Source organism: Pteronotus mesoamericanus, unplaced genomic scaffold, assembly GCF_021234165.1.
Source record: "Pteronotus mesoamericanus isolate MK-2021 breed Mesoamerican mustached bat unplaced genomic scaffold, CSHL_Meso_final contig_24, whole genome shotgun sequence".
Lineage (NCBI taxonomy): Eukaryota > Metazoa > Chordata > Mammalia > Chiroptera > Mormoopidae > Pteronotus > Pteronotus mesoamericanus.
In genome coordinates, this window is record NW_026555100.1 from 8362517 (window position 1) to 8389719 (window position 27203).

Here is a 27203-nt window from a genome sequence, read left to right on the forward strand (position 1 = left end):
TAAACCACCTACTGGATTCTGGCTTGCTCGGAACATGATTGTGAGGCACGGCCAAAGGGGTCATCTGCTGAAAGTTTACCTGTTGCCTTGTGAAATCATCTTTAAAATGCCAACTTATGAAGTCAAAGTCTCTCTGGTAGCAATGGCCTCCAGGAAAGAAGTGCACCAAGCAGCAAGAAGGCCTTGAATAGAAGGCTAAGGAACTGGGCTGCTCTTGTACTATACAATTGACACTCCCAAGAGTACTAGGAAAATAGCTTATGATTAGGCGGCTATGGGCAGAAATTGCTCAAGATGGCAAAAAAAAAAAAAAAAGGGAAAAATGGTATTTTGACACTACTCAGGCTGTCATGTTTTAATTCCATTCCCCACTGTTTGGTGAGGAAGCTGAGTTTCCATGTGCAAAAATAAAGATCAAGAAGGGGATGCTCTTCTGGCTCACGGACAGACCAACTGGCTGTAGCTGGAGTCGGATTCCACAGGATGCCAAGGCTAGGGCATGAAGAATGAAAAGCTTCATTCCTAAAGAATCATGCTCCCGGGGGACAAAAAGGTCCTGAGCAAGCTTCTTATGCAAATTACAGTGCAATTTGAGATTTTCCAAGAGAATATACAGTGAAATTTGGAGTTTAATTATAATCAGAACAGGGATACAGTAAACAAACAAACATAATACACTTTTCTGATCATCAATTTTTGAGGCTGAAAGCATCTCCAAAACTTTGGAGGTCCAGCTTATTCCTGAGAGACATCAACCATCACAAAAGGTTTTACTCTTTGAACTATTCACATTTCATAGCAGAAAACAGAACAAAGTTCCTCTGACATCCTCCCTCTCTTGTCCAAAATGTCTTTGCAAAGAGAATCTTTTCAAAGTTCAAAAAAAAGAAAAAAGAAAAAGCCAGCTTTCTTTTTTAGCCAATTGGCCTATTAACCTCATCCTGGGTTGTGATCTCTTAATACGAGGGTTCAGAACATCAAATCCAACCAGAAATTCCCAGGACATCAGAGGCTACTTGTCTTTCTATGAGGGGACAGAGGCATTAGTCTTTCTAAGAGGGGGTCACTCTCCTGGGATTACTGTGCCAGTCAATAGTCAGGGGAGTGGCTGGGGAAGAGGGGGAATAACAGAGCAAAGGGTAAGGGGAAAGGAGGTGTTCATGAACAACCCACGACAAGGCAGAATGGTCCAGCTTTACAAACCACCCACTATAAATGCCAAACATGCACACCCAAAACTAGAGGAAGAAGGAAACAACTCAAATGGGACTGCAGGAGACAAAGGGTGGTGAAATGGAACAGCAGACTCGCCTACAGACATCTCTCACCTTCCTAACACTGGAAGATGTGATTAAAAAGTTGCTGTTCAAAATTGTACTGAAAACATATCTAAAAATAGGTCTGTAGTCATCTTAAAAAATAAAAGGTCACTCCTCAGATAAGAGAAGTGACAGATATTATCAGATACCAACACTTGAGGTATCTTTGATGTATATTTGAAAAATGACCTGGCAGAGAAAGGAGGAGGAAAGAGAGAGGAAGGGAAGGAGGGAGGGAGGAAGGAAAAGAAAGGAAAAATTTGGAGTACAATGGGAAAGGCAAGAAAATGGGGAGAACACATTTTGAAGCCCATGCCTATCTATCTCAGCAGCCAAATAAAGCAGGTCCACAAAGGAAAGAAGTTTAGTTCTTTTCTAAACTCAAAATATAAAAAATTGCAACCTGAGATAAACATTACAATATTCACTGGACTGAAAAACAATGACCACTGAGACTAGTTACTTAAATGGGTCAATGCTCTTCCAAAATCATCCTAAGTATCATCCGCAGGATACTATCTATGATCAGACCTTATCCAAAATGCCTGTCACTTGGTATGGACCTGCTCTGAGAGCAGTAAAATCACCTGGATACAATAGGACTGCAAGCAACATGATGCAAGCAGGGAGGAATGGAAGAAGAGGAAAGAACAGCTGGTTATTGACAACCCCCTTCTCTTACAGAGTTTAAAATCGTTTGCACACATGTGATAAGTAAAGGAATGGGAAGATGAACTCTAATGCTGAAGACAGAAGATGGAGGGGAAGCAGACCTCCGAACAGTGTCACAGGGTAGTGCTACCAACAGCTGTACAACCTGTGCTAGCCCCATGGGCGAACACCTCAGGGTACAAGGGAAAGTATCTCTCTTCTTGTTTATTTCCCTCTTGTTTCAAAGGCCCCAAACCTAGACTCTTGTAGCACTGAACCATGGGCTGGAGACAGGGAGAAGAGACACAGGGTAAGAACACGAACAATAATGAATCCACCAAACCTCTGTAACACTTCCCCAGACTTCCCAGCTGGCACTGGTTGGTAGGTTGATATTTGATTTGGGATTTTAAAAAAAAATGGGGGAGGGGGGTGCTTCTAAATATGAAAATGACTTAGGGAAGCCAGAATTCAACTGTTTTCCTTTGTGGGCTGCTTAATTCCACAGAAATATGCCATGGGCCTTCAATCTAATCTAACTTGGAAGGGGAACAGGAAACAAGGAGAGGAAATGGTCAGATGAAGCTCATCTTCACATCATTTGGCACCCAGAGGAAGAGGAGGAGGTGGAGACTGCATTGGGGAGTGCTGGTATTGCCTCTTCTGTGTTTTCATTGTTGATCCTATTGGCCAAATCAGGTTTACACAGGAATCAGTGTTGCTGCTATTCTTCTGATCCTTGCAGGACAGTTAGATGTCCATCTCAAACTGAGCATCATCCCCTAGTTAGAATGAAAAAGATAAAAAGTTTTACACAAAAATAGACGAGCAAAACAGCTTTAATTGTCATTCCTCTGCATGAGGGTCAAAAATTAATTCAAACTATCACATTCTCTGGTAACTTAAAACAATTATCCTGCTTTGCTTTAGCTGGTCATTTTAATCTGGGAGAAGAAAAAAAAAAAGGCTGTCAAATCACTGATGGGAAGAAGCATTTGAGAAAATGATGCAAGTCCTTTTCGGTGTCCCTTTCTCCATAGGTTGGCTAAACAGGAGCTCCTGGGGATGCCGTCCATCACATCAGCATACTCTACTGGAGGCTTTGAACTTTGGCCCTGCTTTGAATTGACAAACTGTCTATTAAAAACTCATTTGGAATTTGAGGCGGTAGGATGCTGGCTCATGTACAGGGGTCATGGAATGCAATCTGAGGTGGACTTCAGGAGCTGGCTGTTTCCACCTCCCTCTTCTTCTTCCAGAGACAGTGAGGATTCATTACTAAACACGTGTGTGTAGGGGTTGTTTATTTAATTATAGGCAGTCCTAGAAAATAGGGGAAAAAACATACTGTTTCCCCCACACCATAAAAATGACGGAAATGGGGACTATTAAACTGTTTTAGGTTTTCTGGTATGTGTTTTCCCTAGTCCCATAAAGACCAAGTTCAAGGAGTCATCTTTGGAATTTACCATTCCGATTTTGGAGTTTTCCTTTCCACTCACTAGATGAAATTTGATTATGATTTAAACTTAAGGGTTCCAGAACATATCAATTAATAGTGGTGAGGGGACTTGGGGGGTGGGATCGGAACCTTGGAGACATATAACTAACTGAACACTAGTTTTAACTGAGCATCAACATTTTTCAACCTACAGCTGACTGATGTTCAAATTTCCAGGACCACCTTCCTGGTCCCCAATTCCAGCATTCTCTTACCAACTGCATGCTTCCTATCATGATTGTTCAAGTTGTTCAAATTGTTTACTTCTACTTTGGAGTCTTCAATTAAGGTGCCAGGGCTGGTGACTCCTGGGATATTGGGCAGATGGCAGGGTGGGGTCTGAGCCATGGGAGAATTGCGACGATCCAACAGAAACTTTCGATCATAAATGATTCGGGTTCCTGGAAAACATCATTGGAAAGAGTTGGAAAAAAATTAAGGGGTTATGAACATATACTACTACCCAGGAATTTATTTTAAATCCCATTTAATTCTAACCCTTAAGAATTTTGCAATTCAAACAAAATGGGGTAGCTTTACCCTCTCTAGCCCCTTTGCCATCTGGAATGCCTTTTCCTCCTCTCCTGCTGGGGAAATTACCTACTTATCCTCCTTCAAGACTCAGCTCCATCATTGTTTCCTTTACAAAGCTCTATAAAAATATTCTTTCCCCCTATCTTACTCAATATACATTACCTATTACAGGACTGTGGTTTAACTATTTGTCCCTCTGTGAGTTCCTTATGCCAGGGCCATGGTTTGTTCATATCTGATTGTAGGTCCTAATCATTAAGTAGATCTTCAAAAAAGTTTTATATAAAAGGTTGACGGATATCTACCTTTAGGTTAAAGGGACTGAGATCAATATTCTTTCCAGAAAGAGCTGAGTAGAAAATGAAATTGGCAGCCCTCCTCTATTTTACAAACCGGTCTGCTTACTAGTAAGTGCTACCAGAATATATTGTAGTAGGTATGGAATGCACTTTACCTGATAAACAGTTAAGAAAAACTGCTGCCATTTCTTCTTTTATGGTCTTTCCAAAGAACTAATGGCTACAAATAAGACAAAAAACCTAACAATTTAGAGATGCTAGATGTTGGCCTAAGGTAGTGGATGCCTGGAGCTCCACCGCTGATTCTAAGACTATAGTAAGCTCAGGGAGAAAGAATGTAGTGACCATGAGGCGGTGTCTGTTGAACAGGGGAGGAGGAAAGCGCAGTGGCAGGCCAGTGTACTAGCCATCCCCGGCCAATTAGCAAAGGGATGTAGTCCTGTGAAGGCATCTTGCTCATACTAGGCTTAAACCCAGGGAAGAAAAACTTGACTTAAAGGTTTAGGCTAACGGCATTGAAAATAAATTTGTGTACAAAGTTACACAGTTTAAAGAGGCAGAATGTAAATACTACCTGCTGGTCAATGCTTTTAGATTACCAAGTAAAAAGAAAGAATCCTGCCATATTATAACACGGAGAGACTGGTTCAGGTAGATTTCCTCAAATAACATGTGACAGCTATATCCCAGGAGACAGAAGAACAAATACAACAGCTAACTAATCTAATTGAAATGTGAGCATATAAGTGGAAAAAAGCAAGGCATTTACTACACAGGAATGGAAACTCTGGAGTCTTCTCCAGAAAGGAGGGAAATGCATATTTAATCCAAATAAATACCAACATTAAATAAATAGTTGGGAAGTGAGTTACAAACTCAATAATTTTCTTGAGATTAACAGTTGCAGTGGTACCATCACACTTTTATGCAAACGCCAGTAAATAATTTCCTTCTGAGGAAAAGGCCAGTAGAGACTCCACCCTCCATCCCCAACCATCCTTGCTTTATCAATCAAAATTAAGTACTAAACATACTATCTTCTCAATAATATTACAAATCAGTCACAGGAAAGAATCACTGAAAGTCTCAGATTCAGATGGGAATCTACTGGCACGTGAAGGCATTTCAAAACAAAACCTAAGACTTTCAAACCAACTCCAGAGGTTATCAACTTTCTTTTTTACTATCGAATCCTACTGTAACTACACTGCATGCACAATCATATTTATAGTTTATAAGATGTGGAAATAAAATATCTGGCTCTCACCCGCTCTATAATAAACTAAAAAAAATATGGTACCATACTTGGAACCTACCAAAACAGCATTTTTGCAGATATCTGTATCATCATCTCCAGGGAAGCTTGTTAAAAACATTCCAATTGAATTCAAACCCTTGGGACTAGAACCAGGGGGAAAATATATATATTTTTCCCCCCAAGTTCCCCAGTCATTGTGGTGTTCCTTTAAGTTAAGAACCCAACTTCATCCTTCTTCCAAAACCCTAGTAACAGTACTTTAATAATAGATGAAATATCAAAGAATCAGTAAGACAGTGATGGAAGGGGCAATAGAGATCACTTTGATGAATGATGCCGAGACTCAGAAAAGCGAATCAAGGTCACAAAGCTAACCAGGGCACAATCTGAACTGATGCTGTGGTCTCCTGACTCCCAGTCCAGCCCTCTTTCCAGTGCACATCACAGTAACTGTGATCTTCAAGAGTGGGAGTAAGTTGTCTGAAGTGAAAGGGATGGAAGGGTATACTACTGAATATATGTAAGTAACAGAGTAAACAAGCACAAGGTATGGCAAGCAGTTTATACAATACAGGCAACCAATCATTTGCCCTAAAACACTTCAAGATTGGGTGAGGGGAAGTGGTGGAGGGTGTTTTTGTTTTCCTATACATTTTATAAATTACTTAATCTTTGTATTTCTTACATAACAGAAATGTACAATTTTAAAAATTATGTGAATAAGTAGGTTATATAATCTAAGAAATTTATTTTGGAATACTAAAGGAGCATTACAAACTTTGGTAATAAAGAAGATGCTAGTAGAGATGATTATCTCCAAAGAACAGCATGGCAAACACCAGGTTAATAGCTCTAATTGCTGTGAAGGGTGCTTCTTTCACCATAAGGCTACAGGAAATAGGAAAAGGCCAAACCTTCACAAAGGACATCTTTAGGTCCTCTGAGAGTGGGCTAGTATTAAGCTTCCTATCTTTTACTGTTAGAAATACGTAAGTGTATAGACCCATAGTTCATTTGTGACGGGCCATGATCCTAAGCTTAGCAGAGCAGTTTTGTGTGACTCCCTCCAACCCATTAGAACACTTAGAAAAGGTGGAAATCATCTGTTCCTTATTTAAAGAAGACACAAGTCTTATATCCTCTTTCAAATATAATTTTAGGACAAGGAAAGTAGAAATTTACCTCCATTTTCTTTGTTCTGAAAAAATGAGAATTATAACAACTCAAAAAGGCATATGGAAATTATGAGTCATTTTGGATGGCAGAAAACAGTTCAACTTTCAAAAAGAGAATAATCTGAATTATTTTGGATGAAAAATTTTCTAACATGGATTTAAAATGTTTTACTACCTTAAACAGAAAACAATTCAACGCTTTCTTGATGAATCAGGGTCATTATTTTGAAAATCATTAAAAAAAAAGATGTTATTTATTTATTTAGAGAGGGGAAGGGGAGAGGGAAAGTAACATCAAAGTGTGGTTGCCTCTCACATGCCCCCTGCTGGGGACCTAGGTTGCAACCCAGGCATGTGCCCTGACTGGGAATCAAACCGGGGACCCTTTCGTTTGCAGGCTGGCACTCAATCCACTGAGCCACACCAGCCAATGCTGAGAACCGTTTTTTATACCACGTTGTCACTTAGAAAGTCTCAGGGCCTGTTCAACTGATGCTCTTTATTTTTCTTACACTGTACAGAATTCAGATTGTCAGGGTTGTGCCTGTACCCCTCCCTTCATAGTTTGTCCCCTCCCTCACTCTTAGGCTAAGAACTGCCTTTTCCCCATGTTTTAGTCAGTGTGGGCTGCCATAACAAAATACCATGGACAGCATAAAGAGAAACATACACGTATTCTCTTACAGTTCTTGAGCAATCCAAGATCAAGATGCCAGCATGAACTGTTTCTGCTGAGAGTTCTCATGTGGGCATGTAGATAGCTACCTTCTCCTTGTGTTCTTCACACGGAGAAGCAAAGAGCAAGCTCTCCAGTGTCTCATTTTAGAGGGATACTAATCCCATCAAGGGGGCCCCACCCTCATGACCTATTCTAAATCTAATTACCTCTCAAAAGCCCCATCTCCAAACACCCTCACCTAGCGGGTTAGGGATTCAACATATGAATGGAGAGGGCAAGATTCTATCTATAGTACACCATTCACCCATTGAAATTTAAAGTTCCTAATCTGTTGGGCTTGGAAATCAGTGATCTGCTTTTTAGAAGGCTACGTAAAATAAGAGCCACCAGGCTGAGAGGGGCCTGATGGCTTTCCAATGAACAGAGGGAAGAAGCTTTAGTGGATCCACTTTGCCCAGCTGTTGTTATCCGCCCCCCCCCCCTTAATGTCAGTGGGTTTCAGAAGGGTGAGGTTTCACTGTGAAATGTTGTAACATTCAACTTCCAAGTCAGAACAATATTATTCTCATTTCTGCAACACACCAAGCTTAGAAACTGAAGATGAGTGGTGGAAAAAAAGCACAGGATAAAAGTAAGCTTTCTACTTTTAAATTACATATTAGCAATAACATATGCATTAAAAAACTGTAATTGAGCCCTGGCCGGGCAGCTCCATTGGTTGAAGTGTCATCCCATACACCAAAAGGTGGCAGGTTTGATCCCCAGTTGGGGTACATGCAGGAGGCAATCAATGTTTCCCTTTCTCATTTCCTCTCTAAAAAATAAATACAAACATACATAAATACAAATAATAAAAAATGAAATAAAACATGTCCTAGGGTGAGGATCAAAAACAGAAACCCCCAAAAAACAACAAAAAAACCCCCAACAAAAACAAACAAAAAACCTAAATGAAATAACTAGGAAGTTATAGAGCTTCAACCTGTATGTGTGAGGTGGTGTAAGAGAAACTTTGAAGAACTTCTATGACTGCAGAGATGATAAAGTACCTTTTTACAACTTTACTGAGACATAATCCATTCATTCAAAGTGTGTAACTCAATAGTTTTTAGTGTATCTATAGAATTGTGCAACTGTTAACACGATTAATTTTAGAACATTATCATCCTCCTCAAAAGATAACCCACACACATTTAGCAGTCCCTTACAATTTTCCCCTAACCTCTTCCAGCCCTAGGCACCCATTAATTTTTCTGTCTCTACAGATTTGCCTACTCTGGACATTTCATATAAATGGAATCATATAATATATGGTCTTTATGACTGCCTCTTTCACTTTCATAACATTTTCAAAGTTCATTCATGTTAGCATTTATCAGTACTTCATTTCTTTTTTACTGCCAAATATTCCACTGTAGGTATGTATCACATTTTATCAATTAATCAGTTGATAGACATTTGGTTTGTTTCCACTTTGAATAATGCTGCTATAAACATTCATGTACAAGGTTTTGTGTGGACATACAGGGTGGGGCAAAAGTAGGTTTACAGTTGTTCACATAAAAAATATATTAATAATACAAGAATAAACTGCTTTGCACCCTCATAACTATAAACCTACTTTTGCCCCCCCCAATATATTTTCATTTCTCTTGGATATATTCATATACCTAAGAGTAGAATTGCTGGATCATATGGTAATAAAAGATTTTTAATCTTTTGAGGAACTACCAGATTGTTTTCCAAAGTGACCGCACATTTCACATTCCTAACAACAGTGTGTGAGGGTTCCAATTTATACACATGGTAGCCAACACTTTTTTTTTATTATAGTCATCTCATGGGTATGAAATGGTACCTCGCGGGGGGTTAATTTTAATTTGCATTTTGCTGATGACTAATGGTCTTGAACATCTTTTCATATACCTATTGGGCATTTCAACATACATTGTCTTTGGAGAAATGTCTATTCAGACACTTTACCCATTTTTAATGGGCTATTTACCACAAAGTTGTGAGTCCTTTATATATGATGAATACAAGTCCCTTATTCACATATGATTCACAAATACTTTCTCCTATTTTGTGAGTTACCTTTTCACTTTTCAGTAAGCAGTGTTCTTTGAAGGGCAAAAGTTTTTCATTTTGATGAAGTTCTATTTGTTTTTTCTTTTGCTGTTTGAGCTCTTGATGTCATTTCTAAGAAACTATCGCCTAACCAAGAAGGTCATTAAGATTTATGACCATTTTCTTCTAAACATTTTATAGTTTTAGCTTTTACATTTAAGTCTTTCAGCCATGGAGGTCCAGCTTCAATTTTTTTTTTTTTTTAACTCCTCACCAGAGGATATGTTTATTGATTTTAGAGAGAGGAAGAGGTGGGGAGAGAGACATCTATGTGAGAAACATCAACCCCTTGCCTCCCATGAGCACCCCCAACCAGGAATCAAAACTAAAAGCTAGATATGTGCACTGACCTAGAATTGAACCCGCCACCTTTTGGTGCACAGGACAGTGTTCTAACCAACTGAATCACCCAGCCAAGGCTCCAGCTTCAGTTTTTGCATGTGGACATCCAACTGCACCAGCATCGTTTGCTGAAAAGCCAACTTCCCCCCTTTTAATTTGTCTTGACATCCTTGTCAGAGATCAACTGGCCATAATTGTGAGGGTTTATTTTTGGTCTGCCATTCCTCTTTTATGTCCAACCTTATGACAGTACCTGATATCACACTGTCTTGATTTGTAATAACTTTTGAAATAAGGAAGTGTGAATATTCCAACTTTGTTTTTCTTTTTTGAGATTTCTGGGGCTATTTTAGGTCTCGACAAGTTCCATATGAATTTTAGAGTCAGCTTGTGGACTTATGCAAGGAAGTCAGCTGGGATTTTCATGGGAATTGTGCTAAATGTATACATAAATTTGGGAAGTTTTACGATCCTAACAATATTAAGTCATTTGATCCATTAACCTGGAATGTCTATTCATTTAGGTCTTTTAAAGTTTCTTTTAGCAATGCTTCACAGTTCCCACAGTATAAATTTTGAGCTTTTCTTGGTTAAATTTATTCCTACGTACTTTATTATTTTTATGCTATTACAAATGGATTTGTTTTTCTTGATTTTGTTTTTGGATTGCTCACTGCAAGTGTGTAGAAATGCAATTAAGCCCTTGCTGGTGTGGCTCAGTGGCATGAGTCCCACCGACCTGCAAACCAAAGGGTAACTGGTTTGACTCCCAGTCAGGGCACAGGCCTGGGTTGCCGGCCAGATGCCCAGTAGGGGGCACGTGAGAGACAACCACATATTGATGTCTCTCTCCCTTTCTTTCTTCCTCCCTTCCCCTCTCTAAAATTGAATAAATAAAATCTAAAAAGAAGAAAGGCAATCATTTTTGTATACCAATCTTTTATATAGTAACCTTGCTAAATTCACTCAATAGTTCTTCTCTATTTTTTTTTTAGTGGATTCCTAGGACACATGGTTTTGAATGCAAAAACACTAAACAATTTAGGAACAAAGACACCCTGAAGAACTAGAGTCTTAACTGATGCTGTAATTTAATGGTTTCAAATATAGACAGGGAAAATATGACTACAAAGCATGGTATTTTAAGGGTTTGAATTTTAGATCACTGCAAGTTAAAAACAATTAATTGTAATGTATAGAAAAAAAAGGGGAATCAACCTGTTAGTGACTGAAGAGTCTATGGTGTAATTCAGAAGCAAATGACATTCAAAAAACCGAAACTATTCAAAGAAAAACATTAAGACTCAACTATGAATAAAACACCAGGAAAAAAAAAAAAACACCTTTAGTTCCTTTGTTAAATATTGTGTTTACTGTGAAATTACATGAATTCCAAGACAGCCAATTAAAAAAACTAAAATACTCAGTGTCTCTTACACATGTGCATGCAGACATATCTTCTGAAGGAAAAAATCTCCTAGTAATTCATTTCTCCCAAACTGCCTGCCACATTTATGTCAGCCCAACTTACTGTAAACCATCTACAATTAGAAACAAGTTAACCTTAAGGGAAAATAAAACATCATATAAGAAACCTGCAGCTTGCATATAACACAATATAAAAATAGGGCATAATTTTGATTAATAGATGGAATGTTAAAAAAAGAACTATGCGACCTTGACAATGGAAACTTTCTCCAGTGATTTTGCCACTTCCCTTTCTATAAAAATAATCATACCCCTTAGTTTTGTGTTAAGATGTTATAATGGAAAGGCTGACCATACCAGCAAAGGACAGGTAGGACAGGTGATAGCATAATTGTACTCAGAGGAGAGCTGCAGATGACAGATTAAACACAGAGGTTTAACTATATTATTTAAGGTTTTAAAGGTAACTACTCAAAAGAACCAAAAATGATAACACAATTTATAGAAATTGGTAAATTGAGAGGCGAAATGAGGTAGAAAGTAATGGAAGTGTCCTGGATTCCTCACCTTTCATAATAGAAAGTCAATGGTATATCTAATGTTAAGAAATCAAGAAATTATGGTATACTTAAATTAATTACAGCAACAGTGGTAATCAATAAAAGGACTATAAAGAGAAACTATTAAAAGCAGTTTATTGACATTTTATTTGCATTTTATGCACCTGTTCAGTATTTCTCTATTTTGTTTTTAAAATGTGCATGTATTATTTTAGTCTTCATGTTTCGATTTCAGAATAAAAACTTTTAGATCTAGGGTTACTATCAGGTATTTATAAATTTTCTTCATTCCTTGTTGACTAGGTAGTAGGATAAATCACTACCTTGAGCCAGCATGGTTTCCCCCCTCCACTTTTTTAAAGTATATTTTATTGATTATGCTATTATAGTTGTCCCATTCCTCCCCCACCCCTTATTCCCCTCCACGCTGCACTCCCTCTCCCACCAGCATTCAACCCCCTTAGTTCATGTCCATGGATCATACATACAAGTTCTTTGGCTTCTCCATCTCCTACACTATTCTTAACCTCCCTGTCTATTTTGTACCTACCAATTATGCTTCTTATTCCCTGTGTCCCCCCCATTCTTCTCCCTCCCCATGATAACCCTCCATGTGATCTCCATTTTTGTGATTCTGTTTCTGTTCTAGTTGTTTGCTTAGTTTGTTTTTGTTTTATAAGCTTAGTTGTTGGGAGTTGTGAATTTGTTGTCATTTTATTGTTTATAACTTTGATCTTTTTCTTAAATAAGTCCCTTTAACATTTCATATAATAAGGGCTTGGTGACCTCCTTTAACTTTACCTTATCTGGGAAGCATTTTATTTGCTCTTCCATTTTAAGTAATAGCTTTGCTGGATAGAATCATCTAGGTTGTAGGTCCTTGCCTTTCATGACCTTGAATACTTCTTTCTGGCCCCTTCTTGCCTGCAAGATTTCTTTTGAGAAGTCAGCTGACAGTCTTATGGGAGCTTCTTTGTAGGTAACTGTCTCCTTTTCTATTGCTGCTTTTAAGATTCTCTCCTTATCTTTAGTCTTGAGTAATTTAATTATGATGTGTCTTAGTGTGTTCCTCCTCAGGTCCAGTTTCTTTGGGACTCTCTGAGCTTCCTGGACTTTCTGGAAATCTATTTCCTTCACCAGACTGGGGAAGTTTTCCTTCATTATTTTTTCAAATAAGTTTTCAATTTCTTGCTCTTCTTCTGGCACCCCTACAATATGGATGTTGGAACATTTAAAGTTGTTCCAGAGAGTCCTAAACCTCTCATTTTTTTTTGAATTGTTTCTTCATTCTGTTCTGGTTGAATGTTTACTTCTTCCTTGTGTTCCAAACCGTTGACTTGAGTCCCAGTTTCCTTCCCTTCATTGTTGGTTCCCCATATATTTTTCTTTATTTCACTTTGCATAACCTTCACTTCTTCCTCTATTTTGTGTCCATACACAATAATTTCTGTGAGCATCCTGATTACCACTGTTTTGAATTCAGCATCTAATAGGTTGGCTATCTCCTTGTCACTTAGTTCTTTTTCTGGAATTTTGACCTGTTCTTTCATTTGGGCCATATTTCTTTGTCTGGGCACAGCTGTTATCTTGTAAGGGGAGGAGACTTAGGTATCTGCCAGGGCAGGGCAACCCACTTTGCTGTGTTGTGGTGCTGTATGTCAGGGAGGGGTCAGAGAGGGAACAATGCCACTTGCTTGGCTCTCAGCAGGCTTTCAGTCACTTCCCCTGCTACCCACAAGCCAATTGGGCCCTTGGTGTTGATTTCCGGGTGGGTTGGTTTGTGTATGTTCTATCTCTCCAAAGAACTCTCCTGTGAGGCTGGCAGTTTCTTCCACCACCACAACCCCACAGGCTTTTATAGACAGCGGTTTTGAGGCTTTAGTTCCCCACATTGGAACCCTGGACTGCGAGGTCTCCCTGAGGTCTCCCTCCCTAGTTGTTCTTCCTGGCTTATCCACACACGAATGTGGGACCACCCAGTCTACCAGCTGCCACGCCAGTCGCCTGGTCTGCCAGCTGCTGCCTTGCCGCGTCCTCTTCGCCCCTCCTACCAGCCTGGATGAATGTTTCATCCTTAACTCCTTGGTTGTTGGACTTCAGACAGTTTGATTTTCTTGCAGTTCTAGTTGTTTTTTGTTTTTAAACTTGTCCTTCTTTTGATTGTGCAAGGAAGCAAAGCGTATCTACCTATGCTCCATCTTGGCCAGAAGTGTCCAGCTACCATGTTCTTGATACTGACATTGTTAGCAAACACAAGAGTAAAACTAAGTCTCTTTGATGGAGAGTAGAAAGGAAAAAAGCTTCTACCTGTTGATCTAAAAACTAGTTATTTTTCAAATGGCAGGGAACAAGATAGCCAATGAATGAGGCCCCAGATTATGCTTGCTGAGTTGGTTAGGACAGAAACAAGGTCATTTCACTCTAAGGGCCTTTAGGGCCAAGTAGCTTTGTTTAAGTGATAATTAATCTATGTATTATGCTATGTACACCTAAGAACTGTGTAACTTGAAATAAAACGACCTAGAGAATGTCCACGTCCACTGTAACATGATTAATTGACAAGTTAGTAGTCAATTCTACTTTTACAGGGTCCCCATCATAAAAGTCTGTTTAACTAAGGATGCTTCCAGAATCAGAATTAATTTAATCGCTTCTTGGCCTTTTGGCTAAGATCAAGTGCAGAATCAGATTTAAGCATACACTCATACAAATACACAGTTAAGAACAGAAACATAACTTGCCCAAATTACACAGCTTAAATAAAATGGTGACAAAACCCTCCTAGAAGGCTGAGATGGTCCTATATCCTACACAACACTGTCCTAGGCAGAAAGGGAGAGTGTGTAGTCAAATAGGGCTTCCCTAAGGGAGTTTTACCATCGAAGAGAAAACTCTTTCCCTAAAAGCCCTAGCCGACTTCTCCCTTCATCTCATTTGGCCACAACTGGGTCAGATGCCCACCAGAATGGATACTGGGGAAACACAGAGTAGTCATGGTATATATCCTGGGGGCTGGCATACTGCCACTTAAAAAAAAAGGAAATCTGGGGTAGCATAGAAGAAGGGCTGGAAACCAACAGTGTCAGCGACATCTGTTCAATATTTACGTAAATTTAATAACTATTAATTTAACCAAAATGCATTAAAAATTAAATTAGGAAGTTTGGAGGTAGAGGTATATATGAGGCCTGTCTGGAAAAAGTCCAATCATTGTTAATGTAACAAGAATGGTTTGCATGACATCAATGCAACTGGGTAGCCAAGGAGAGTGGACTGGAATACACATGTGTGAACAAGGATGACTTCATTGTAATAGTTGCCTTTGAGTGAGCATATGTACTGTGTGGCCGTCCCACTCAAAATGACTGAGTGAGTGAAGCAACGAATCCCCATCAAGTTTTGCGTTAAGCTTGAACATTCCCCTGTGGAGGCTATCCGGATGATTCAGAAGGCCGCAGCTATAGGCAACTGGTGACTGGTAGTTTCATCACAACAATGTGCCTGCTCATGCATCACGTCTTGTGCATTTTTTGCAAAATATCAAATCACTCAGGTGACCCAGCCCCCTACAGCCCAGGTCTGGTACCCTGCGACTTCTGGCTTTTCCCCAAACTAAAATCACCTTTGAAAGGGAAGAGAGCCCTAGCTGGTGTGGCTCAGTGGATTGAGCACCGGCCTGAGAACCAAAGGGTCACTGGTTAGATTCCCAGTGTACGGCACAAGCCTGGGTTGCAGGCCAGGCTCCTGATAGGGGGCACCTGAGATGCAACTGCACATTGATGATTCTCTCCCTCTCTTTCTCCCTCCCTTCCCTAAAAATAAATAAATAAAATTTTAAGAATAAACATAACAAAATAGGTATATTAAAAAAAGAAAAATAAAGCAAGGGAAGAGGTTTCAGACCACCAATGAGATTCAGGAAAATATGACCGGGCAGCTGCTGGCGAGTGGGATAACTGTATGAGGTTCCAAGGTGCCTACTTTGAAGGGGACTGAGATGTCACTGTCCTACGTACAATGTTTCTTGTATCATCTTCAATAAATGACTCTATTTTTCATATTTATATGGCTGGATACTTTTTGGATAAACTGCATATATTGGAAGGATATATATAGTAACTAAATGCTCACCTTCCACAGAGGAAACTAACTGTTAATATCCAAAACAGAAAAAGAGCATTAAATGTTATTCAGAAATATATAGGTAAACACTAAAAGAAATGGCTAAGAGTTTAAAGGGTGGAAATGGAGATTAGAGAGGACGGAGCACAAGAATGCTGCTTTTTGTTAATTAGTCTAATATTACTATCACTTTTAAACCTCACTTTTATCTCTGGCTGGTGTGGCTCAGTGAATTGAGTGCTGGCCTGCGAACTGAAAGGCTGCAGGTTCAATTTCCAGTCAGGGCACATGCCTGGGTTGTGGGCCAGGTCCCCAGTTGGGGTCATGTAAGAAGCAACCAATCGATGTATCTCTTGCACACTGATGTTTCTCGCTTTCTTCCTCCCTTCTTCCCTCTCTAAAAGTAAATAAAGAAAATCTTTAATAATAAAAAAACCCCTTATTTTCATAGGTATTAAAAAAAGTAAAAGAAAAATAAAAGCAAGATTGCATGAACCTTGAACAAGTCAGTCACAAAAGGATAATTATTGAATGATTCCATTCATATAAGGTACCTAGAGTAGTCAAATTGATACAGACAGATAGTAGAATGGCAGCTGCCAGAGGCTGAGAGGAGTGGGTAATGGGGAATCATTGGTTAATGGGCCTGATGTTTCAGTTTGGGAAGATGAAAAAGTCCAAGATGGTGGAGATGGCTGCAAAACAATGTGTGAATATAGTTAACGCCATGGAAACTGTACACTTAAAATTGGTTCAAATGGCCCTGGCTTGTGTGGTTCAGTTGGCTGGAGCAATGTCCCATGAACCAAAAGGTCACAAGTTCCATTCCCAGTGGTCAGGGAACATGTCTGGGTTGCAGGTTCGGTCCCAGGTTGGGGAGTATGCAAGAGGCAGCTAGCCTCGCAATGATGTTTCTCTCCCCTCCCTCACCCTCCCTTCCCCTCAATCAATGAGCATATCCTAGAGGGAGGATTGTAAAAAAAGGTTAAAATGGTAAATTTTGTTATGCATATTTTAAACTATAAAAAATGTATTTGATTTCAGATTTCCAGCCTCCAAAAATGTGAGAGTAAATTTCCATTGTCTAAAGCCTCCTCCCTATAAAATGTTTTAAGATTGAGACAGTGTAAAAAAAATTAATTATAATTACAAGGGCCCTGACCGGAACGGCTCTGTTGGTTGGGCATCTTCCCCTAAGGCGAAAAGTCACCAGTTCCATTACCAGTCAGGGCACGTGCCTGAGTTGCGGGTTTGGCCCCCAGTCAGGACACATACAAGAGGCAAAGGATTGATGTTTCTCTCTCATATCAATGTTTCTCTCCCTCTCTATCTCCCTCCCTTTCCCCCTCTCTAAAAGTAAACAGATAAAATATTTTTTTAAAAATCACAAGGAATTAAAAAAAAAAGTGACTCTAAAGTACTTGTAAATATAAATATATACACAACACACTGACGCTGCTAAGGCAGCAGGGGCCATGAGGAAGGAAGGTTTCCTTCAAAACTAGAAATTGAAATTTAAAGAAACAAAGCACTTGGCAAGTAATCTCAGTATTCCATTCGGAATTTTTGACAATTCTCCATCAACGCCTCATGCAAGGGCCCACCAAGTGATCAGAAATCGATAGGAGATGGACTGACTGGTGGCTCAGTTGGTTGAAGTGTCTCCTTTGACACCAAAAGGTTGCAGGTTCAATCCGCAGTCGGGGTGCATATGGGAGGCAAATGATCGATATTTCTCTCTCATACTGATATTTGTCTGCCTGCCTGCCTGCCTGTCTCTCAAATCAATGAACATGTCCTCAAGTGAGGGTTAAAATAAAAGAGCCCTGACTGGTGGTGGTTCAGTGAGCTGGGTGTTGACCCTCCAAAGGGTCTCTGGTTCAAATTCCTGGTCCTGGGCTGGGCTGTAGGCCAGATTCCAGTTGGTGGCGTGTGAGAGGCAACCAATTGAGGTTTCCTTTGCCCACTGACATTTCTCGCTCTCTCTAAAAATCAATAAGGTACATATATTTTAAAAAGAAAGAAAAAGATGAACAAGCAGCAAAGTGCTTCTAGTGCAAGGAAGTCAGCCTCTTCCTGCCACACCCACCCGTAAGTGAAAATACAGACAGGACTATAAAGGAAGTAGTTTTCTCTGCTTTTTATTCTTCCAACTTGGGAAGGTGTTAGAGTCTGTGTTTGACTGACTGGATTAAAGAACATTCCTGAACAAACTTGAGTTTTAAACATCTGTTCTTTATGCAGGCTCTGGATGAAGAGGCAGACTCTTAAAAGGCTCTATGCCAGATAACCCAGAGGAAACTAAAAGCTGCCGCCTAACTCAGTATCCTCCAGGGAGGTCGATGGGGGCCAACCTAGTGCAGTGTGTGTAACCATTAAATCCCTAAAGTGCTAATAAAACCAAAATAGAGACAGTTTTTGTACCAACAAAAGGCACTATCGGAGCTCCATGACCTAATAACTTAGTATGCTTAAATTATTATAGCAAAAGGAAGACATCCAAAGACTGTGCAAAGCCAATTCTACTGTCCTTTGACTAACTCCCAGTCTCAATAACTTCTGGGAGCAAAGATTTCCAAGATATTAAGGTCAAATGATGGCTCCCTGCCCAATCACTTAGGACACTGCTATAACAGAACACACACCTAGGATAAAAGGGAAGTTGATGACTATGTTCCTATTCGGAAGGTCCAGTGTTAGAAGAGGCCTTGGAAAGCATCTGGCATGCAGGAAGCCTGTTATTTTACAGAAGATACTAAAATCCAGAGAAGTTAACATTATTTGTGAAAGATCACACAGTGACACAGGAGTTTGGAAATCAACACAAATAAGTAAGGTCCTCTAAAACAAGTATGGTACTCTTGAGTCTCGACTGCAAAATGAGTCGAAACAAATGATGTTTTAAGGTAGCACCAAGTCCAAAATGGTATATGAATCACCGGTCTTAAATAAATGCCACCTTATTTTAAGTCTGTCTAGCCTAGGCCATCAGAAAATCTGGGTCAAAATAAAGTATACCAAATATGCCCACTTCTGTTTAGGCTTGAACACGGGTCTTTAAATAAATTTTCTTCACAAGAAATGTCAGGCCCAAATTCCAAGAAATGCTGGTTGGATCTGCCAGGATCCTACTGGATCTGACTGCATCCTGGATCCATTCTTTGGACTAGATTTCACAGATATGGCTCAGCCTCTGTGTGTAATGCTAATAATTAATGAAGGATCACTCTATTAGTACGGTGAAAGCACGCAGAATTCAAATCTGGCTTTCACTCCAACTATTTGCTTTTCTCCCAAGTTCACTCCTCATGGAAACTTATTTTTAAAAGTAAAAAACAACACATATCTATCAAGACCTACTCTTATTTGAGGTAAAGAACTTGAACTCTATCAACAAAGTTTGTAAGAGACAAAAGTCTACTAGGAGATCACTGGTCTAGGTCACTGTTCTTACCTGACACCTATTCCTAATAGATGAGGAACTTCGCAGATCAGGGAACATTTTCACTTCAATGTAAAAGCAGCCCAATTCTAACATAAATAGTCTCTTGGGATGAGATGAGCTCCTCTCTAAGACTCAAGTAATTAATTATGACACCTTAAAACGAAAAATCAGAAGCCTCTCACACTTTCTGACATGTACCTCTTAGAACCCAGAGAGCAATGGTCTATCATCACCAGTAAATAGTCAGCACTCCTGCTATTAAACAAGTAGGCTAGTTCTTAAAACATTAACAGTAAATGAGGTTATTACCTTGACACTCTGAACAAAGACATCACAAGGAAAATACAGACTAATATCCCTCATGCATACAAATGCAAAAATCCTCAACCAGCCCTGGCTGGTGAGGCTCAGTGGACCAAGTGCTGGCCTGCGAACCAAAGGGTCACTGGTTCAATTCCCAGTCAGGGCACATGCCTGGGCTACAGGCCAGGTCCCTGGTGAGGGGCGCATGAGAGGCAACCACACATTATTTCTCCCCCTCTTTCTCACTCCCTTCCTCTCTCTCTAAAAATAAGTAAATGAATATTAAAAAAAAAATCCTCAGCCAAGTATTAGCAGAGCAAATTAAGCAACATATAAAAAGAATTATATACCATGACTAAGTGGGATTCATCCCACCAATGCAAGGCTGGTTCAAAATCCATAAATCAATGTATTATACCCATATCAACAGAATAAAAACCACACAATAACCTCAAAAGATGCAAAAGAAAAGCATTTGACAAAACCAACACCCTTTCAACACAGCAGGAATAAAAGAGAACATCCTCAACCTGATAAAGGGTATCTATGAAAATTCCACAGCTAACATCCACACAGCACTTTCTCCATACACTGCACAAATCTTTTTTTGCACTTTTACTTTTTCTAAATAATAAAGCATAATACATTGAAAATATGTATTTTCTTCCATCTTCAATATTAAAATAGCTGCACAAAAATTTTATAAGTTTTTTTTAAATGCAGGCCAATATGACAGCTGTCACAATACAATCTTAACAAAATTGTTTCAAATGAAGTTAAAGACAAGTAAGCACTACTAGAGCCATCCTAGGAAAAAAAGCAAATAAACTTTTCCAGTTAACCCAGTATTTTCCAGTTAACACTCTTGATTCTTAAGATTTTTACTTTCTAAACTACCCAATGAAATGAACAGCTTCTGTTTATCCGGGCTAGAAATGGCCTAGATGTGTGCCCTAGATGGCCTAGAGATGTGAAAGATAATTTATTTAGATGTAAGCACTTAATGAATTCTCAGTTTTTGGCTTCAAGCTGTGATCTGAGAACCAGGTGAATAAGGTCTTTAAAAACTAGCCACACATCAAATGAAAAGCTGCTGGGTGGTAATAAGCACACAGGTTTTAAGGGACCTTCACAAAACAAAGTCCCATGATAAACAAAATTTGAGAATGGTAACCTAGGCTTCACATAAGTTGAATGGTAACTTAGTCATTCACATAAGATGAATGACTGCAAGTCTCAAATGACTTTTATCCTAGTATAAATGGTGCAACAAAAATCTTTTAAATATTATTTTGTTCATCTGAAGTCTTAGGAGTCAAGGAAAAGTTCTCCCATTCACCAACGAACTATTCTGCTCAAGTTCTCTTCCTCTCCAACCAGACGAACTAGCTTTCCCTACATTAACTTTACCCTATCTGATCTGCAAACCTTTATACACACAAGTAATCAAGCCTACAGTGTCTGTAAACCATGCAAGACTCCCTCCTATAAAACTGTCTCTAAGACTCCAGTCATCAAAGTCTTTGCTCAATAACCCCTGGGAGTGCTAGTTTACAGATGTGTCACTTTTCATCCTTCCTATTTCATGCACCAGCCTCAGGAGAGCTGAAGAGAGCTATGCACAGGTCTGTTGTGCAGGCTGCACCTGACTTAAAGCACTGCTGTGTGCCTTGAGGATGAGGACTGCTGCCTTCCCTAGGCTCGGAATTCAGTTTCTCACCAGCAAAAAATGCACCCAACATAAAAAAATAAAGTGCATCTTCCTAATATATACTTTGGCAGCTGATGAGTTATAAGACTAAAGCTGACACTCCCATGGAATGACAACACATGTTAATTTGTGTTACTCTGAGATAAGTAAATGCCATCTTCCTTGAACACAAAGCAAAATGACGGAACACCTTTCATTGTTTTTCACGCACTTCTCACATGTAATAATGAAGCCCTTTGGTTAATTAACTAAAGCTAGAAAGCAAAATAGTACATGTTTGTTCAGAAGTTTTTGGCCTAGAATAAACTCAGTCCAAGGTCACTGCATTAGAAATTTTACAATAAAAAACTAACCTTCCTTTTCCATATCTACACAAAGAGCTCTATTCATTTCTCCTAAGAAACCAAACAGATTAAAACTCAGGACTCCCTAAAAAGTACCCTTATTTTATTAATAATCCAAGCAGATTCTTTCCCCCTGCCTCCTGCCTTCTCCTTTATTTACAGATCCTTTCAATGGCCTCAGGTAATTCTGGTCCAGTGAACCAATCACAGCAACTTTCCAGCTGGCAGAGAGAGTAAAGGCATGACCAAGATTTCAGACCATCATTGTTAGTTCCCCTCTGGTGCTCTTGTTATGGCAACAGCATACTTTTCCACAGCTGATGACGCTGTTATGGGGGGGGGGGGGTGAGAAAAGGGCAGAAAGAAAGGCTAAAAGAGGTCTCTGTTTCTGCTTATTCCCCAGAGCGCAAGTCTCCCTGAAGCAGACAGTTGAGAACTTACAAGAGGACTATGGTAGCAGAAAGAATCCTATTAGCTAGCATTCCAGAGGCAGAAAAGTTTCTTTAAATATTTGGAAAACTTTCCTTTTCATTAAAATAAGCATCTTATGATAGTGAAGGAGAAAACTGGGATAGGGGTGGGACACTAAGTTTGAGGCTACCTGCTGCTATTAATTAGTAGTATGACACTTACTAATAAGTTACTTAATTTCTCTTGGCTTCAGTTTCTCTCAACTAACCAGAGTGTCATGAAAGTAAGGCCAACTATAATAACTTTACCTTCTTCCACTGAGACTAGTAGTAGTTTCTCAGAGAACCAAAATAAAGTAAAATCCAAGGGCATGTTTTTTGCCTTGAATTTATTCAACAAAAATTTTCCTCTTCCCTAATAGAAAAGCAACATGAGAAATTTTAGAGGTTATAGCAAGTGTGCTTTTACTTCTCATTTCTCAAACTGCAGGAAGGCAATTTTTTTTCAAAGATATTTTATTTATTTATTTTTAGATAGAGGGGAAGGGAGGGAGAGAGGGAAAGAAACATCAATGTGTGGTTGCCTCTCTTGTGGTCCCCTTACTGGGGACCGTGCCTCCACCCAGGCCTGTTCCCTTACCAGGAATTAACCACTGCTCTGTTTCGTAGGTCGGCGCTCAATCCCACTGAGCCACACCAGCCAGGGCAGGAAGGCAATTTTGAGAAACCTTTTCAAGGGTAGGCTGCATTCTCTGATCCCCAATGAATAAAGGACTGAAGGGGGGAGAAATCGAATGTCTTTGCCCCATGTGATCATTTCGGGCATTCAGCACATCGACTGTTACTCTGGAATGCTCTGGCATGTGTAAGATACTCCAAGTCTGAGGCAGGAAATGCTAATTCCCTTCCTTACCAGTAAATAGAGATTTCCAATACAAGAAGCCTACTGATTCTCATTTTTCTACATGTTTTCAAGTCTGAAATATGTAAGTTAGCACATAAAGTTTTTTGTTCTAGAACTAAAAATCTTATCCATTCTCAACTCATCAAGATTTTTAAGACCATTCAGAGCAAGGACTGCATTTCCTACTTTTGCCTGTATTCACTTTTGTTCAAAGCACTGCATTGGGCCCACAAAACTCACTTAAGATACCTAAGGATATTAATTTAGGTATCTGGAGGAGACCAAACAACAACAAACTATCTTACCTTGGTTCTGGGAAATAAAATACATGGGGGTGGAGGTGGGGAATGCAACAAGAGAAATGAACGAACCATGAGGGGAAAATTAAATCAGTAAGTACTGAACAGCTAAACAACACTGTGTTAACTATTATAAAATAGTGATTAAATCCAACTGCAACAGTGCTATATCCTCTAAACACATTAAGTCTTTGTGTTAAAAAAATCGAAAGATCACAATGTATTAAGCCAATAAATACAGGCTCAATATAATAACAGATGAGCTAACATGACAAGTCTTTAAATCTGAAACACAAAAACGGTCTAGAAACAGGTTAAATGATATTTGAGAAAGTAGTGGTGTGTGCTGGGAGGAAGGAGAAATGAAACCAGTATTTCTGGCAAAATCTTTCTAAGCATTTTAGGAACTAATCCAAAGTATTAGACTGGATTCTATCTTTAAAGTAAAGCTTAGGGACTATGCCCTTATTTTAAAAGCATGGTAGTTTGGCTCTTTGAAATATGCCCAAAAGGGTGCCCCTCTGTGTCTCTTCCCTCAGGGGACTAATGATTACTATATAGCAGTGATTTTCAACGGGTGTGCTGCAGGAATTTTTAAACATGCAATACCTGACTATGAGTCAGGGGCACTGACCTCTTTTCCCTTAGACTGTCAAATTAAGAAAATGACAACAGCCAACACAATAGTCATCCAGTGAATGAATCAAAATTATAGCTTTTTTGTTGTTGTTAGATCAGCAAAAAATATATTTGGTGTGCCGCAGAAATTTTAGTAATTAGTTTATGTGTGCCGTGAGAGGAAAAATGTTGAAAAATCGCTGCTGCATAGCTAAGAGTTCAATCCCCTCCTCAAACAAATAGCTCAGTTGCAATTGTTACTACAACATATGTTCTGAACTGCTGGGAGCACAGGCATTTACTGACCACAAAGAATTCTGGAAGTTATAAATTCCTTTCCATCACCTCAGAAAACAACATCCATTTTTAAAAAGCTGTGAGTTCAAGTTCAAGGCAACACTATCTGGAGCAGATTCTGGTCTGCCAAAATCTTTCATGATTACAAACATACTCAGGGGCTGGCCTTGAATAGATCAGGTCAGGAGAGAGGTTCCTCCAACGAGGTAAGTCATCCCACTAAAAACTCCAGTTTTGCAGTTAAACCTTCCTTAAACCCAGCTTTCCATACGTATTAGGAACTTCTCTGGCCTGGGTCATTTTAAAGTCTCCCAAGACAGTCACCCTTCCCCTAGAATGGCCTGGCTAGATTCCTCTGTAGAGCTCTCTCCGATTTTTATCCCTTGTTGGCAAGGAGGTCTCCTTACTCTAAGGTCCCTTTCTATTGTGCAACGGATTCAAGCACCGCCAAGGTCTAAACTGCACGGGATTGGTTGTAGCACAGCTGCTGAGCCCAGCCTACGGGAGCGATCTAGCACCTTGGAGACTGCAGGGGCTGCCAGCACAGTCCCAACGCTCTAGTGACAGGGCACCACATCACCAAAAGAAGGCGAAGTTCTGAAGTTAAAAATGAAGCACCATTCCCTTCAATAAGGTCCCTCAAGATCGCTTTCCAGTCTCCTCCCTTTGGAGAAGAGCCCAGTCAGGGGACACGCAACCTTTGAGCTCCCTTTTCCCGTGACCAATTCAAAACTTCACCTCTACCCCAGTGTTCTTCCTTGTAAACAGTTCCTGGTCGTACTTGGAAAAGCAATGCCCAGGAACCTCCCTCTGCTCTGCCCCTTCCTCAAAATCAAGCGATCCCACTGACCAAGGTGTTCTTGATAATGGCCTCTCCAATCGGTCTCCAAACGCGCTGCTACCAAAACCCTACCCTTAAGGCTGTCAGCGGTCTGCTACTCCCATTTCCTTTCCTTTGGCTATTACTTGAGCACTACTTTATCACTCTCTGATCCAGCCTCGGGACTCCCCCCACCCGTGAGGCCTCGTCCGCCAAGTAAACAATGCTGTCAAAGCAGGATAACACTGGGCGAGGCTTCCAAACTCCGCATTCCAGCCTCCTCCTTGCGTTCTGAAAGCAGCAAAACAAGTCATCGCAAGGGCCCAAGAGCGAATTACCCTCCCCAACTTCCTTTCTAAAAAGGCCTAGGAGACAGCTTCAAAATCAAGCATTACCGTGCACAAATGCACAACATGCAAGAGGCAGAGTGAGTGCAAGACCAAGTGTAGACGAATTTGCCCGGGGAGAGGCGGAGAGAGGGAAGAAAACTAGGTCGAGCGCATAAACCTGCCACGAAGCGGGAACAGGGGCTCCCCGCCCCCCACCTCGACAGGACAGCCACGTTTCCAGAGTGGGCGCGCGCTCAAGCGCGTTTCGGGCAAGAGAGAGAACTCAAAGTTCAGGTTCCCGAAAGAAGTCCCACGGGGCTTTGGTGGAGTTAGGCAGGGTTGGGTCGGGGGAGTTGGCCCAAGCGAGAGGCCCAGCGTGGACACGCCCTGAGTTAAAGGACCGTGGCGGGAGACTAGCCAGCTGCAGGCTCCTGGGGTGTGGGCCGCACGGTGCCGGGGGCCGCAGCGAGCGCTCACCTCCCGGTGTGGTGGAGAAGAGCGTCCCCCCGGGCGTGGTGCAATAGTCATGAGGTAGCTGCGCGGCGTCGCTGATGGGAACGGTGCGGGTGGGTATGGCGCGACTCTGGCTGGGCTGGTGGCCGCTGCCGGCGGACGAGGACATGGCTCTGGGCGCGGGCTCTAGGGCTTTGTCCGGCGGGCGGGCGGGCAGGCGGGCAGGCGGGCAGGCAGGCGGGCGGCGGCGGCGGCGGCTGGGGGCCCGGGCTTCTCCGGCTCCTCCGGCGCGCGGGAGAGCAGGCGGGGCTGAGCGCGCTCCGCTCGTTCCTCTAAGTCTTCCTTTCGCTCTTTCGTCCCGCTTCGCTCCCGCCGCCGCCCTCTCAGCCGCCGCTGCCGCCGCCGCCCGATCCTCCGGCCTCCGCCTGCAGCCTCAGCAGCAGCAGCAGCGGCAGCAGCGGCGACGACGACGACGACCGGAAGCGGGCGAAGGCGGGAGCCAGAGGGAGTTCGGGGAAAGGAGTTCTGCCGGAAGTGACGTTTGTGGGCGGGACCGCGGCTGCGAAGGGGCGGGGCCGTAGCTGGGGAGGACCGTCCCTCCCTACCTCGGCCCCACACTGGCCAGACGGACAACAGCGGGAAGGGGTTTGAGCCAAGTTTTTGTGAGCCCAGAGAAGGTAGGCACAGAAAACTTTACTGGTTTGTTTTTGTCAATAAACACTGCTTTACCTGAACTGACTTCTGCTTCCTAGTCATCTAAACAAAAGTGTAGTTTTACTTCTAATTGCTCAATAATAAATATAGGCAGTACATACATGATGTATTTAAAAAATCAGAGCAGAAAGATTTACGGTGTCACGGTTTCCCAGTTTCCCAATTTCCCTTTCTAGGGGGAACCGCTGGTACCAGTTTATTGTGTATCCTTCTAAAGACACTCTCTATATATACAAAATGCAACATACAAACATTAAGAGATTACCGGTAATCACTACCCGTGCCACAAGGATGAGTGTTGAGTTAGAGATAAAGAAACTGAAGCACAGGGAAAGGTTAGGACCACGAGGTACCTGAAAAAATCTAGATCTGGGACCCTATTCTTCCTTCTGGGAGGGAATCTTTTCTTGTCCTGAAAGTTTGGTCTCAAAGTTTACATTCTTAAAAGTTATTAAGGATCCCAAAGAGTTTTTGTTTGTGTGGATTATATCTATTGATAATTACTGCATAAAACAGAATTTTTAAAATGTGCTTTAATTCTTAAAATGCCATCGTATGTTC

At 40.8% G+C, this 27203-nt stretch overlaps 1 protein-coding gene across 1 annotated transcript; it reads right to left on the reverse strand.

Annotated features, from left to right (window-relative positions):
- Window positions 1-1817: 1817 nt before the first annotated feature.
- On the reverse strand, window positions 1818-26428 carry EIF4EBP2 (eukaryotic translation initiation factor 4E binding protein 2). The gene is made up of 3 exons (XM_054572665.1): window positions 25953-26428; window positions 3687-3872; window positions 1818-2752 (listed from the first exon to the last, which is right to left on the reverse strand). The coding sequence occupies exons 1-3, from the start codon at window positions 26095-26097 to the stop codon at window positions 2721-2723; spliced, it is 363 nt and encodes a 120-aa protein (XP_054428640.1). The 5' UTR covers window positions 26098-26428; the 3' UTR covers window positions 1818-2720.
- Window positions 26429-27203: the final 775 nt, after the last annotated feature.

Coding starts and splice junctions, on each gene's coding strand:
- EIF4EBP2 (XM_054572665.1), bottom strand. CDS start 26,097: ATGTCCTCGTCCGCCGGCAGCGGCCACCAGCCCAGCCAGAGTCGCGCC. Junction 3,873..25,952: donor CTTCTCCACCACACCGGGAG/GTGAGCGCTCGC, acceptor GATGTTTTCCAG/GAACCCGAATCATTTATGAT. Junction 2,753..3,686: donor TGATAGGAAGCATGCAGTTG/GTAAGAGAATGC, acceptor CATTCTAACTAG/GGGATGATGCTCAGTTTGAG.